This window comes from Nycticebus coucang, chromosome 3 (genome assembly GCF_027406575.1).
Source record: "Nycticebus coucang isolate mNycCou1 chromosome 3, mNycCou1.pri, whole genome shotgun sequence".
Taxonomy (NCBI): Eukaryota; Metazoa; Chordata; class Mammalia; order Primates; family Lorisidae; genus Nycticebus; species Nycticebus coucang.
The window spans coordinates 88,227,545-88,240,727 of NC_069782.1; the positions used below are offsets into that span (position 1 = coordinate 88,227,545).

The following is a 13,183-nucleotide window of genomic DNA, read 5'->3' on the forward strand; positions in this document are numbered from 1 at the left end:
TGTTTTAGACTGTTAATCATAAATAATTGTTTGTCATACAACAAAACCTAACTGATACACTGGCTAAACGTTCACAGACTCCATGGAAGCTGACACAACTCTGCCTTCCAATTCATAAGGACAGGTCCAGGGAGCTGACACAGAACCCAGGTGGACAGAACAGAATCTTCTCTAAGATTCTCTCTCCTTTCTAGTCCCACAGCTAGATCACATTTCCATGGATCCTTGCCTTCTCTCTGAACTCCCTCCCTCCTGCCTTTGCAGTTAGGTATAGCCGTGTGATTGAGCTCTAGGCAATAAAATGTAGGTTTGGACCATAAATTCACTCGCTGTGGGATACGCCTTTGTTTTTTTCCCTCCATTTTCTAGCTGGGTGCAGAGAATTTCAGGGCCTAGATGAGAGCAGAGCTATAAGATGAGAAGGACCTTGAGTTAGTGAGTGGACACACAGATGGCACCCCCCCCCCCCAGGGACATCCACATTGAGCTGTGACATGAGGACAGTTGTATAGTTCAGCATTTATCTATTAGAATAGCATCGGCTGGCTTGTGTATTAGGTGGGGACAGGGAGAGGAGGAGATTGATTCTCAAAAGGAAGTCAGTACTGTTCCTGGAAGAAGGGAGTGGCGCCAGGCAGGCAGGACATTAAATGTCCACTCTGGAAGCTGGGAGCCACCTTGAGTGTCAGTCTACAAAACCTAACAGGGAGGGGCGGCGCCTGTGGCTCAGTCGGTAAGGCGCCGGCCCCATATACCGAGGGTGGCGGGTTCAAACCCAGCCCCGGCTGAACTGCAAACCAAAAAAAAAATAGCCGGGCGTTGTGGTGGGTGCCTGTAGTCCCAGCTACTCGGGAGGCTGAGGCAAGAGAATCTCTTCAGCCAGGAGCTGGAGGTTGCTGTGAGCTGTGTGATGCCACGGCACTCTACCGAGGGCCATAAAGTGAGACTCTGTCTCTACAAAAAAAAAAAAAAAAAAACCTAACAGGGAGAGTCTGGGAGCTGCCAAGGGAGCCACCTGCAGCTCTGTGTAACTCTGTGTGACCCACCACCCCCTGGTCACAGCCAATGCTTTTCTGTAATCGCTACCCCTCCCAAATACCTGCCCAATACTGATACTTTTGCACCATTACCTTTCAGTGGCAGCTTTTTTTTTTTTTTTAATAGCAGAGAAATAATTTTGGGATTTCTAAAAAAAGGGAAGCTGATTCATTGAGGGATTGGTATTCAGAAACAGCCTGTAAGAGTGAGAGAAGCCGAGTAAGGAGGGCAGAGATGAACACGACAGGATCTTGGGGAGAGGTTGCCCTTGGCTGGATCACAGAGCAAGTCTTTGGAGCATACACTAGACCACAGAACAGATCTGCCTTAAGGCAAGAGGGCTGACACTTTCTATTCTGAATTAGTCATTGGAGGCCACCATAAGAGAGGGGAGCTTCCTAGGTGGGCCCCTCTTGTCACCATCATTTTGGAACAATTCTCTGGAGAAAGGGGTTGTGAGCTGGGGAGAACCAACCTCAAAGCTGCAGGGAGGGTGCTGGCCGAAGGGACATGGTCAGGGCACTGCTGTGTCTGCTACAGTCTGCTGCTTACTGCTCAGATCGCTTGCTGCTCACATTAAGCTTGTTCCAACTGCCTACTGATAGAGAATGGTCATTGATTTAGGGTTTGTAGTGTAAGCTTCTTCACCTTCACAGAGTGTCTGCTCCAAGTCAGCACCTCAGCTGCACCTGTGAGGCCATTCTGCCCTCTTTAGGTTAGCAGCATCTGGCTGTTGATATATGGTAGGACCAGTGGATCCTGCAATTATGCACCCTCTGCCACACCACCCTTGCTATGACTTGGATCCTTTGATCTGCAGTGATGTTGAATGAGAGCCCATGTCAGTGGATTAGACACTCTGTGAGCCCCCAGACAGTGGTGAGGGCCTAAGGCTCCATCAGAAGAAGAGGCCAACCTGTGCCTAGAATATGTATCTATCTTGGTCAGGGTGAATTATAAAGAGGCCCTACATAATAAATTTGCCACCAAGTGGCTGGTTGGTCTCCTCATAGAGGGTTGTTGCAGTAGGGGTCAGCTTGAGTTTTGGGTGATGTCAGGGTGGACACTCAGTAGTGGCAAGAGACAGAAAAGGCTTTGAGAAAGGAAGCCAGGGCACACAACCTTGTCACTATCATGATGGCACTCTGTTCATGAGCCCATATTGTGCAAGGTCTGGATGGAGGGCAAGGGATAAGGACAGAGGCTGGCTGAGGTCCAGGAGCGAAAGCATCCTGCCCACTTTGGTGTGTAGTGTCTCTTCTGCAATGACGCTTTCTGGTTGTATCACAATGTGATATGTGATCATAATACTCTCTGACCACACCTTAGGTCCACATGTCTCTTTCCCAGTCCTTCTTTCCAGGCCTCTGACCAATAAATAAGATACTCTCCACTGCCCATGAGTACATGCATATCCTTATCCCAGGTCACTTGTCTTGTCATGGAAATGACCAGGTGCTCTGAACAAATCTCTGCCTATTGGAAGGACTTCCTCTCAACACAGTCATTCACCCTGGAGTGGGGTGCCGTGCAGGCTTAGCCCACTCTGGAGTTGCACCCCCATACCAAGTCAATTCACACAAGTTTGGGAATTTCTCTTCTGTCAACTGGTTTAAAAAACACTTTGTGTGGCCGTATATGTGTGTCAAGGGAGAGGTCTTGGTTTGACAGTCCCCATTCCGCGTCATGGGGTCTGCCTCCCTACTAAGGGTATGATTTGGGCGTAGGAGACCCCCCCCCCTTGATGGAGAATTCAGCCTTTTCTCAAATCCTGCACTTCTTATAATGAAGTCCACTGCTTGATTGTCACTCCATCTGCCCTCCAGCTACAGAAGGTAAGTTTTTTCAATACTTCCTGCCAAGGGTTTTCCTTTCTCACATTTTAAATTGCTGATTAAGAGATCTGCAACTATAATTTCCTTTCTTTAATGAACCGGTGGCACTTAGAAATGGCCACCTAATTCCATAGCCTTTTTTTTTTTTTCTTTTTTTGAGTCAGTCTCACTTTGTAGCCCTTGGTACAATGAGGTAGAGTCATAGCTGATAGCAACCTCAAACTTTTTGGCTTAAATGATCCTTTTGTCTCAGCCTCCCCTGTAGCTGGGACTATAGGCACCTGTCACAATGCCTGGCTATTTTTAGAGATGGCATCTCACTCTTGCTCAGAGTCTCAAACTCCTAAGCTCAAGCAATCCACCTGCCTCAGCCTCCCAGAGTTCTAGGATTATAGATGCGAGCCACTGCACCTGGCCCCCAATTCCATAGTTTTATTAGTTATTTTTTGTCCACACCTCTCAGATTCGAGAGCCATCACACCAGCTCCTGTAGCCTCACTTGCGTCCTATTTCAGGTTACCACAGGTGACACATTGTTGCCCAGGCTCAGCATTATTCATCTCTCTCTGCCACCAGTGATGGGTCCTTGTTGCCATCTCATCGGTGGTCTTCTCCAGGATCCTATCCTCACAGTCTGCCTCCCAAGCCCACTCTTAGTACCTGCTGTCTTAGTTTCCAGACAGGAGCACAGCCTGAGACAGGCGTGAAGATTCCTGGGATTTACTGAAGGAATCATCTCAGAAGAAACCTCTGAGGAAGAGAGTGATGCAGAACAAGGAAGGCGAGAAAGTAGAGCAAGCATATGGCCTCACGTAAGGGCGCTGGAGTGCTGACAAACCACCAGCAAACACGATGGCCTTTTATTCCTTTTAGCAATCAGTTTTTGGCAGTGGGCTGTGTGGTAGGAGATGAGGTCTGCCTGGGGGGTTCAGGTAACTGCCCAGGCAAGGAGATTCCTGTCTCCTGAGAATGATTCGCTGGTGAAGGTATGTTGGGGACTGTTGGCAGCCAACACTCATTAAAGAGGAGGCACTGATGAGCTATTCAGTGAAGGAGACCTTGACGGAGCATGAAAAGTACCTAGTGACTCCCAGAACCTGTGAAGAAGACCAAAAAGAGGCATAGTCATAGGGATTTGAGGAGAACGAAAGAACCAGAAGAAGGAGTTGTCATGGAATTCAAGTGCCTTGGTCTGTTTTTGTTGCTGTAATAGAGTAACCCAGAATGAGTAACTATAAAGACAAGAGGTTTATTTAGCTCATGGTTCTGGAGACTGGGAAGTTCAAGATCAGGCAGCTGCATCTGGTGAGAGCCTCAGGCTGCATTGTAACATGGTGGAGGGCATCACATGGTGAGGAGGTGGGAGCACACCAAATTGACTTTTGTAACGGACCCACTCTTGTTATGACTAACTTACTCCCATGATAACCCATTAATCTATTAATCCATTCATTAAGGCTCTGCCTCTTAACAGCCCCACCTTTTACTAATATTATATTGGGGATTAAGTTTCACTCTGAGTTTTGGATGGGCAAACATTCAAGCCATAGCACCAAGAGAAGAGAGTTTCAAGAAAGAAACAACAACCATTAAGTGCAGTGAGGTTTAGCCTCAGAAGCAGCAGTACTTAGCAACCAAGAGGCCATTTGTGATCTTGCAAGAGAAGTTTCAGAGGACAGCTGGGGCATGAGCCAGGCATATGGGGGTGATTAAGGAGAGAAAAGAGCACAGGCTGCTTTGTTAGCTGAGAAGCCTGTATGAGAGGGAGCAGAGTCTGGATAGCAGGAGCTGGAGATGAACCTGGACTGGAACTCAACAGTGCCAGGAGTCATAGGGACTTGACTCCAAACCTGGGGAGGGGAAGGTGGAAGGTATAGGAAAGGGGTTGGCCAGGGCAGTAAAGTCCAGAAGATAAGGGGCAATGATGTGAGGGGTAGACCCAACTTGGGAAGGGACACCACACTGTCTGAGAGATATGCCCATGGGTGGATGGAAATAGATCTGTGAGTGGGAGGGGGAAGTTAGTGGGGATCTGTGTGAAGGTTGGGTAGCCTGCTGAGAGCACATGGGTGTGGTTGAGTAGGAGGCTGGAGCAGAGGACAAGAGAAATGGGGGTGAATGGGTGGGTGGGAAGTCCACTGAAGGTTGGATGGGTGCCGTAGGGCCTTGTGAGGCTGAAAAGTCCAGTATTGTGGCTCCAATCTATGAAGCTGACTTTCCCCCAAGAGCACCCTACAGCCTTATGTGGGGACACAGTCAGTGGACTTGGGGTGGAGACTTTTGGGGGCCGGCTGGGGGAAGAATAAAGACCCCAGATGGTCCACATGTGTGGCCCCAGGTGTGGGGAGGGAAGCATTGGGAGACTGAGCTCCCGGCCGCCTGAGCCAGGCCCCCCACTAGGCTTTCCCATGAACTTTACTCTTCACAGGGTCAGGCCCACAGGAGGAGGTAGCTTACCTCAGGGGGAATTAGCTGGGATGAGTTTGGCTGGTCTCTGCAGCCTTGTGGGGCAGCCACAGGCCTGCATTTAGCTGTATGCCTTGTTTCAGGGTCTCAGTGGTGAAGCAAGGAAAGGACACTGCCCTCCCAACCCCTCCCCACTTCCCTGCCCACTTCCTGCCTTAAGGGAATGGCATTCAAGCTTTTTGTTTTTAACTACAACCCACAAGTAAGAATTAACATCATGACTCAGCAGGTACACACACATATACCCTGCAACAAGTTTCCCAATATAACCCTTCCCCTTACTTAGGAGGGTACACTCAGGATAGTTTCTATTTTATCCTCATCTATTTCAGGATGAGAATGGTCACGCCCACCATACGGATTCGTGGTCCCCGAGAAGTGCTGAGGAAGCCTTGCTGAGGAGCTGGGCGTGTCCCCTTTGGGAAGCACTCCTTGCTAACTAACCACATGCTTCTTGGGGTCTTTCCTCAGAGAAAAATACCATGCGCCCTAGTGACAGCAGGCAGTGCGTGAAGCTAAGCTAGGATTCTATTTTAAGAAGTTGATAATTATTTTTTTTTTTTGCAGTTTTTGGCCAGGGCTGGGTTTGAACCTGCCACCTCTGGCATATGGGGCCAGCGCCCGACTCCTTTGAGCCACAGGCGCTGCTTAGGATTCTATTTTAATGTCAATCTTCCCCCCTCGTCACCTTTTACCTGTCACCAAAAAGAGAAACTCTGACCACCTGCTCCACCTCCCCAGGTGAGGCCATGGCTGCCTCACCTGGGCTCACTCCCGCAGACTCAGACAGGCCTTCACACCCTCCTGATAGACCTTCCACAGAGATACCTGAGACATGTGAGTGGGTGTATTTGGGGTGCCTCTTCCTTCCCTCTGCAGACAGTCCTTGCCAAGGCTGGCCGTGGTGGTCATGCTTGTTTTCCTTCTTGAGCCTGGCGCTCAGGCTAAGCAGAGGAAGGCCAGCAACTAGCTGGTGCACTCTGCCCATCGGATTCACTTCCCCACACCTAGATGGGACATGGGACGTGTAGTCAGTTTGTGTTGGGTGCTGCGGCCATAGGATCCGTGGCCAGAAAGGGCAAGACAGACGCTCATGTGAAGTGCAGTCATGGAGAAGAGAAAACCCAGCCTCCCTTAGAGGGGAGGGGAGTGGGACGAATGTGGCCAGGGGCCCAGAGCAGGGTGGGAGGCAGCCCACAGGGAGCGTGCTGTTAGCACTCCACTTTCTGGAAGGCCCAGCTGTGCTCCCGTTTCTTCATTCCTGAATGCTTTGGACAGCACCCTCTGTGGCTTGACATGAATAGTTTCCTGTTCCTTAATCAATCCCAGAATAATCCCTAACAGACTGTCAGAGACCAGCTGCCACTGGACCTTCTGAGTCACGGCACTGGAGAACCCCCAGAATCCCCTTCCTCTGTGCCACATACTCTGCTTGCCCCGCCAGGGACAGCTTCCTTTTGCAGGGACACAGCAGCGGTAGAGACTCAATACCCAAACCACCTGGCTGCTCTGTGTGCAGAGACAGGGTAGGGGGGTTAGTTCCAAAACAAAAGCAAAAACACCCAAATTACTCCTTAACATCCACAAAATAGCTAATTCGCCAAACCTTCAGTTTTTGTCAATTTATTTAGAAAAAAATTAACATGGGCAAATGAGATACCTCAGTGTTACAACAGAGTATAGAAATGTCTAGCAATAGTCAAATAATTTGATCTTTAAATACAAAATAACCACATGAACACCTAATATACAGGTTTCATCTGAATACATATTTATTAGATAAATATTAGAGGTTGTCACATCATCTAACTACATACAGCTTTGCAAGACTAGAAATCACAATTCGTTTTCTGACCAGTTTAAAGTATGAAATGATTGCATTGTACATACGGTGTACAAAGACGATGATGGTTTCTGTGGAAGTTACTTCAGGCTGCACTTGTGGGTGTGTTTATGTGTGTACGTGTGAATCACCTGTGATCATGATATCAAAAATTATACAAAGTATGAATTTGGTTACAATTTTCTTCTGAAATCCCCGTTTCTTTTCATAATTTCCATAGCACCCTAAAAATACACAGGTGGCAGGACTAGTACACTGAAGCTAAATAGTACATGTAGGTAAAATAAAAACAAAACAGAACAAAAATTCCTTTCCACACAGGGTCAGAGTATATTACATGAGTGAGACAAATGTGGAGAAACTCACAAACGCTAACAAACAGATCTAATTTTTCCACGTAAGATGGAGTTCCAAGCCTTTTTTTTGTTTCGTAAAATAAAAACAATACACATTCCGAGAGAAATGAATGCATCTGTTGACATGTCTCTATTTCTCATTTACATATGTACACACGTCCCTTGAGTCGCTGCTGCTGACACTGCCCTGTCTGGACGTGTCAGGCCCGAGGCCCATTGGGAGCAGACCTATAGCTCTCTGGGGGTTTAGGGCTGTGAGGGGAGTTAGGTATTAGCAGTTTCTTAAAAAATAAAATGGCTACAGGGAACATGATACATGGATAAAGCTTCAAACCAAGAAGATGGGGTGATTGCCTGTACTTGGCCCTTCCTGCCTGCCTGCTGGCTCCCTGTCCAATCTCGGGGAGTGGCAGCAGAAAACACACCTACGGGCTAGGTTGATGCTTGCCATGGAAAAGTGGCTTACTAAGTCCTTGTTTTTGCTGAGGTTACTTATGGCTCCAAGGATTTGTCCAAAAGGGGTCAGGGAAGCATCTTCCCAGAGCTCAGGACCACCTCTGCTTACGGATGCTGTCTTTACTTGCATCTGCCCGACTGGGGCTTGCTCCGCCTGAGATGTCTCTGTACCTACCAAACACTCTGGCCTGGCTCCAACCCCCTGTGGAAGAGCATGACCCCAGAGCGCAGGCTTCAGGCACCATGGTTCACAGCCAGCAGGAAGAAGAGCTCTCTGCCTAACTTGCTGGTGGACGCTCACTGTGGAGGGACCCCAGGACACGCGGGTGACGTGCCCAGAGGTGGATGGGTGCAGGGCCTGGGCTACAGGGAGCTTCTAGACCCTCTGCAAGGAAAGCTGTGGATAGGTCTGTGCACAGAGTCTGGGTACACCCTGATATGAAAAATTATGGACTCCAGACCTTCTGGGCCAAAGCATCAGGGCAGGAAGCAGGAACTGCTAAGGAAGGCGTCTGTAAGTCTATCTGGAGCCAAAATTCTAGATGGTCTGACACAGACCATGGCCACCTACCAGGCCACAGGCGCTGGGCAAGCAAGGGTGACCACATGCTACCTGGCACTGTCCTGTCCCCACCAGCCACCTGAGGGATGGCATTAAACAATGGGCTGCCTGGTCTTCTAACCCCCAGTATAGCCACCCATTCTGTCCATCCCTTCATCTGTACAAATAGCCCTGGTTACTTTATTTTTGTAAAAAAAAAAAAAACAAAAAAAAAACTCGGTCTTTGTTATTGAGTCAAGGTATTTTAAAAACACCAGCAAAGGCTATAACCAGGTCATGAAAATGTTGAATATTATCAAAGACAATACTAAAATATTCACAAAGATATTTACAAAAGCGATTCTTAAAATAATTGATTTGCATACTGAACAACACACTTTGAAAAAACTTCCACAACAGGACAAAGGAAAAAAAGGGGTGTGGGGGGACAATGGCAGCTTTCCTACAGAAAACCTTGTGCCATCTGGTACAGTGACTGGAAGGCAACAGATGGGGCCACCTTTCTGGGAAAATCCACAGAGGAGTGCTAGGACCACCCACCACAGAGAGAAAGAGCTGGGATAGCTGGATTGAGAGCACCCACAGGGCACAGGAAATCAGGAAAGGGCTAGGGCAGTGGCAGGGAAGGGCGTAAAGAATTTATAGACAGGACCCAAGTGCCGGGATGAGCCAGCATCACCCCAGGCCATGTGGCTTAAGGGGGCAAAGAAGAGCTTGAAACAAAGTGAACACAGGACAAGCTCCCCCGGAGATGTCAGAGAGCTAGATGGAGTGGAGAGGCAGAGGGAAAGCCAGAGGCTACTTTGCTTGAGCCAGCAGGAGTGTGGGGTGAGCTTTTGGTGGTGGAGGGGTGCAACGGGCAGGGGAGGCTGGCAGTCTGGGCGGTATCTGAGCAGCCATAGAAATATCCCATGATGCCCACAGGTATATCCTGGAACATGTGGTGATGGCCTCATCTGGAGCTGGGGACAGCCATGAGCGCAGGGACAGAGAGGCTGGACAGCCACAGATGCCTGGGCTCCTGCATCCCACCTTTCCCATCCCCCGCCATCGGGTTGGACAGAGAACTAGGACACAGAGGGAAGTGGGTGTCCCACGGAACAGTTTCGGAGAGGTGGGGAGAGAAAACACATGGAGAGAAATGGTTTGCTTGCTGTCCAAGCGCAACGTTCCTTTCCTTTTCCTCTCCTCCAGGTGACTTCATCGTTTTAAACTGTTGCTGTTTAAAATCAGGGAGTGGCTTGGAGCTAAGTTTTAAGTTGCAGCCCCTATTTGACTGGGTCAGCAGCATTACCCCCAACCCCTCGACTGAGGGCTCGATAATTTTGGTTGGGTGCACATGTGTGCGCTCTCTCTACTCCCCAAGGCCGGTCTGGCTGATGGTGGTAGAGCTTCCGGTACTTCGTCCTGGCTCTGGGGAGACTCTGGACCCTTTCCCACCAGGCTCCCAGCAGGAATGGCAGACCCTCTCTGAAATACAGAATCTTGTCCTTTTTTCTCTGCTTTCTGAGAGCGTATTTACAGTGTATCTTGGCTTAGAGGTCAGGGGTCAAACCAATGACCCTTGACCCCTGAGAGATGTTCTCTTTCCCAGAGGTTTGTGCTTTTCTGTGGTGGGTGGTGGTAGGCAGGCCAGTCTCACTGCCACCAACTGTCACTGGTCCTCCAAGATTTGAGGCCCACCCTGGGACTGGGAGGATGGGGGGGAGCTTCTCTCAGAAACCACAGTCACTTGAAGGAGGCTCTGGGCCAAGAAGCAGGAAGGCAGGGTCACAGTCTAGAAAATGGAAGAACCTTGGGGCAACGGAAGGTGGCTGAAATCTGCAAATCCGCACGCAGAGGAACTGGGAAGCTGCTGGTAGGGCAGGCCCTCTTCTTGGGCCGGTTGGCGCTGGGGTTGAAGTCTTCGGGGCCCAAGCCCACAGAGTTTGGGTGGACGCAGGATCTAGGCCACACAGCCTTCCCATGCCCTCCCGGCCCCCTGTTCTGAGAGGGCAGCAGCAGGGGAGGGCCCTGCCCCCACCTCTGGCTCTGGACGAGGGGCTATCTGAGGGCACAGGCTCCTGGTGGGGAAGTGTGTGGGGAGATGGGGCAAGAGGCAGAGAGTGGAGGGATGGCCCCGATGGAGGGGTGGCCTTCAGTTGTTCTCAAAGAGAGACAGGAGGTCATCATTACTATTGCTTGGCAGGTCAGGGGGGTCCAGGTAGGAGAGGAGCTCGTCAGGATTTGTGAGTTCTGGAAGGAGCTGGAAAAGAAGCACGGAATCCAGATGAGGTGTCAGCTTTGAGGAGTGCAGGGACTTCCCTCCACCTGCCTGCTGGGGTTCCCCCCAAGGGGCGGGGAGACTAATGGTATGGAGCCCAGATCTGCTGGCTGCCTCCAAACACATCTAGGCCATTGCACCTCATCTGGGGCTCATTTCAAGCCCAGGGGAGGAGGGCCTGCAGGCTGGGCTAACCCTTCTCCAGGCACACACTTCAGTCCTACAAACTGGGAGGGCCACGTGGCAGGTCCTCTTAATCAGTGTCCCTTTGCTCTTCTCCGACCCTGCTGTGAGCAGCTGCAGGTCACATGGTGTGATCCCCTAGTCCCCCCACCCTGGCCTTCTCTCAAGGTCTTGCCACTCCCTGGTGAGCCTGTGGCTGGCCAGCAGCCATCCTTCCCTGTGGAACCTGGGAGAGTCCATAAATCATCTCTAGCCTCTACAGAGATGTCGTTGGAGTTTTTCTGACACATGAGGGAGCCCCAGTAATTTCAAAGGATCCCTACCGGCGTCATCTGGGGAGGAAAGCTGGGCAAGGACCAAGATGGCTGCACAATGAGTGATCCCTGACTACCACAAAACCTGTCTCATCTGCTGGGGCAGATGGTGAAGGATAAGAGTGGCCGCCTCTTGGAGTTCAGTGCCAGGGGTGTGGGCTGAGCACAGCCCCAGCTCCCATGGCAGGGGGTAGGAGGGCCGTTCTAGGTCCCACCTGTCCAGGCTTGTCCCACCTTCCTAGCCCATTGTTCAGTGCACCCACTTCCTGCACCTTCCACACCAGCCAGGCAGCAAGGTGGGAGACCCTGAACCTTGGCTGCCCACTCTGGCTTTCTGACCCCTGCTCTGACCCGCCTGCCCCCCACCTCCGACCGTCACCCACACAGGGGCCCCTTGGAGTGAGCGATGGAGCAAGCAGAAGCAGGGCATGACGACACGTGGACAAGAAAACTGGAGACAGACAAACACCAGCAAGCTCCAGTCCCTCCCCTGCCTAGGGCCGGAGAGTGTGGCAGACACAGAAACAGCGAGCTCAACATGGGGGACATGAGGAGAAGGGCAGGGACCCTCTTGTTCTGCCCTGAGGACTTTGCAAGAGCCTGGGTAGGAAGTGGGCAGGATGAGGGCACAGGGCTATGGCCAAGGGGACTGAGGGGACAAGGGCCAGTGAGGCAGAGGAAGAGGCTATGGGGCAGGGCAGGGGCCCTCAGTGACACTTCCCCACTGGGGGGCTTCCTGGCCTGGAGCAGGGGGACTGACTGGGGCCCACCCATCACCCACCCACCTCCCTTGAGACCTCAGTGCCCACCCCTTTTCTTGGGCAGGTCCCAGAGCCAGGCCTAGCCCCAGGCCAAGGCAAGTGGTGACCCCAACTTACATCCAGCGAAGGCTCCGGCATGTCGGATGCTCCCTGCGCTCCGGCCTGACCCTCTAAGGCTGAGGAGGGGTTAAAGGTCAGGTCGCTGTGTGGATGGTTGCTGGGAGCGGCCTGTGGTGGCTGTCGGGGAGGCTGGGAAGGAGGAGGAGGAGGAGGAGGAGGAGCCCCACTGTGATGTAATGGGGGCCCTGACTGGCTGCTGGGGTGTGGTACGTGCAAACCTTGTTGTATGGAGGGATGGGGCTGGTCAGAACTGCCAGCGTGTGGCATCTGTGGAGGAGGAGAGAGCGGGAGAAAAGAAAGGTGAGGTGACCAGGTATAGCGACGAGATGCCTGAAGAAAATGAAACCAAACAAACCAGGGAAGTAACAAAACCCAGAACAAAGCCACTCTATACAAAGCTGAATGCTTTTTGGGCAGAGAAATAAAAAAAGTGCCCCCCGCAACTGCCCATCGGGGAGGCTGTGGGGCTGGGAGGGGTGTGGGGAGGACTTTGAGGCAGGCAGATGTGGAAGGCCAGGTCCAGCCCCTCCAGGCCCTCGCCTCCCTGTCCTGGACACCGTCACCACAACGAACAACAGCGAGGGCAAGATGAAGAAGCAAAATGGGCATGTTTCTGGGGAGCAGGGAGGCGGGAGGTGCTGCCACAGCATGGTGCAGGCCCCTGAGGGCTGGGCAGTGGAGAGCAGACACGGACAGACAGCATTGGGCAGGCGTGCGGCTCAGGGCTAGGTCTGCACCCCCAAGTGGGCCCTGGGTAGGGGCAACGCTGGGCAGGAAGGTGCCTTCCCACAGCCCGACGTGTGCAGCAGCTGGGGCCTTGGCACAAGTCCCACCAGCTACCATATGGGATTCAGCTGTTGTCAGGAGTGGACCAGAGGAGGGCAGGCGACTGGGTGGCCATGGGCATCCCTGTGCACTGCTGGCCCTCCCTCCTGGCCACTTCACCCAGTCAGCACAGCCCTTGAGCATGGGGTGCTGAGGGAGGC

The 13,183-nt window shown here is 51.6% G+C and overlaps 1 protein-coding gene across 10 annotated transcripts in view; it reads right to left on the minus strand.

Moving 5' to 3' along the window:
- Nucleotides 1-6,950: 6,950 nt before the first annotated feature.
- Nucleotides 6,951-13,183, minus strand: part of ZMIZ1 (zinc finger MIZ-type containing 1) — a 239,401-nt gene continuing 233,168 nt past the window's right edge. For 9 of the 10 annotated variants that reach the window (XM_053582463.1, XM_053582468.1, XM_053582462.1 and 6 more), the window contains 2 exons: nt 12,195-12,464; nt 6,951-10,801 (listed from right to left, as the gene is read on the minus strand). In XM_053582463.1, coding sequence (XP_053438438.1) covers nt 10,694-10,801; nt 12,195-12,464 — 378 coding nt within the window. In that variant the 3' untranslated portion in view covers nt 6,951-10,693. The remainder of the gene's footprint in view (nt 10,802-12,194; nt 12,465-13,183) is intronic. The other variant, XM_053582469.1, reaches the window with a different exon arrangement.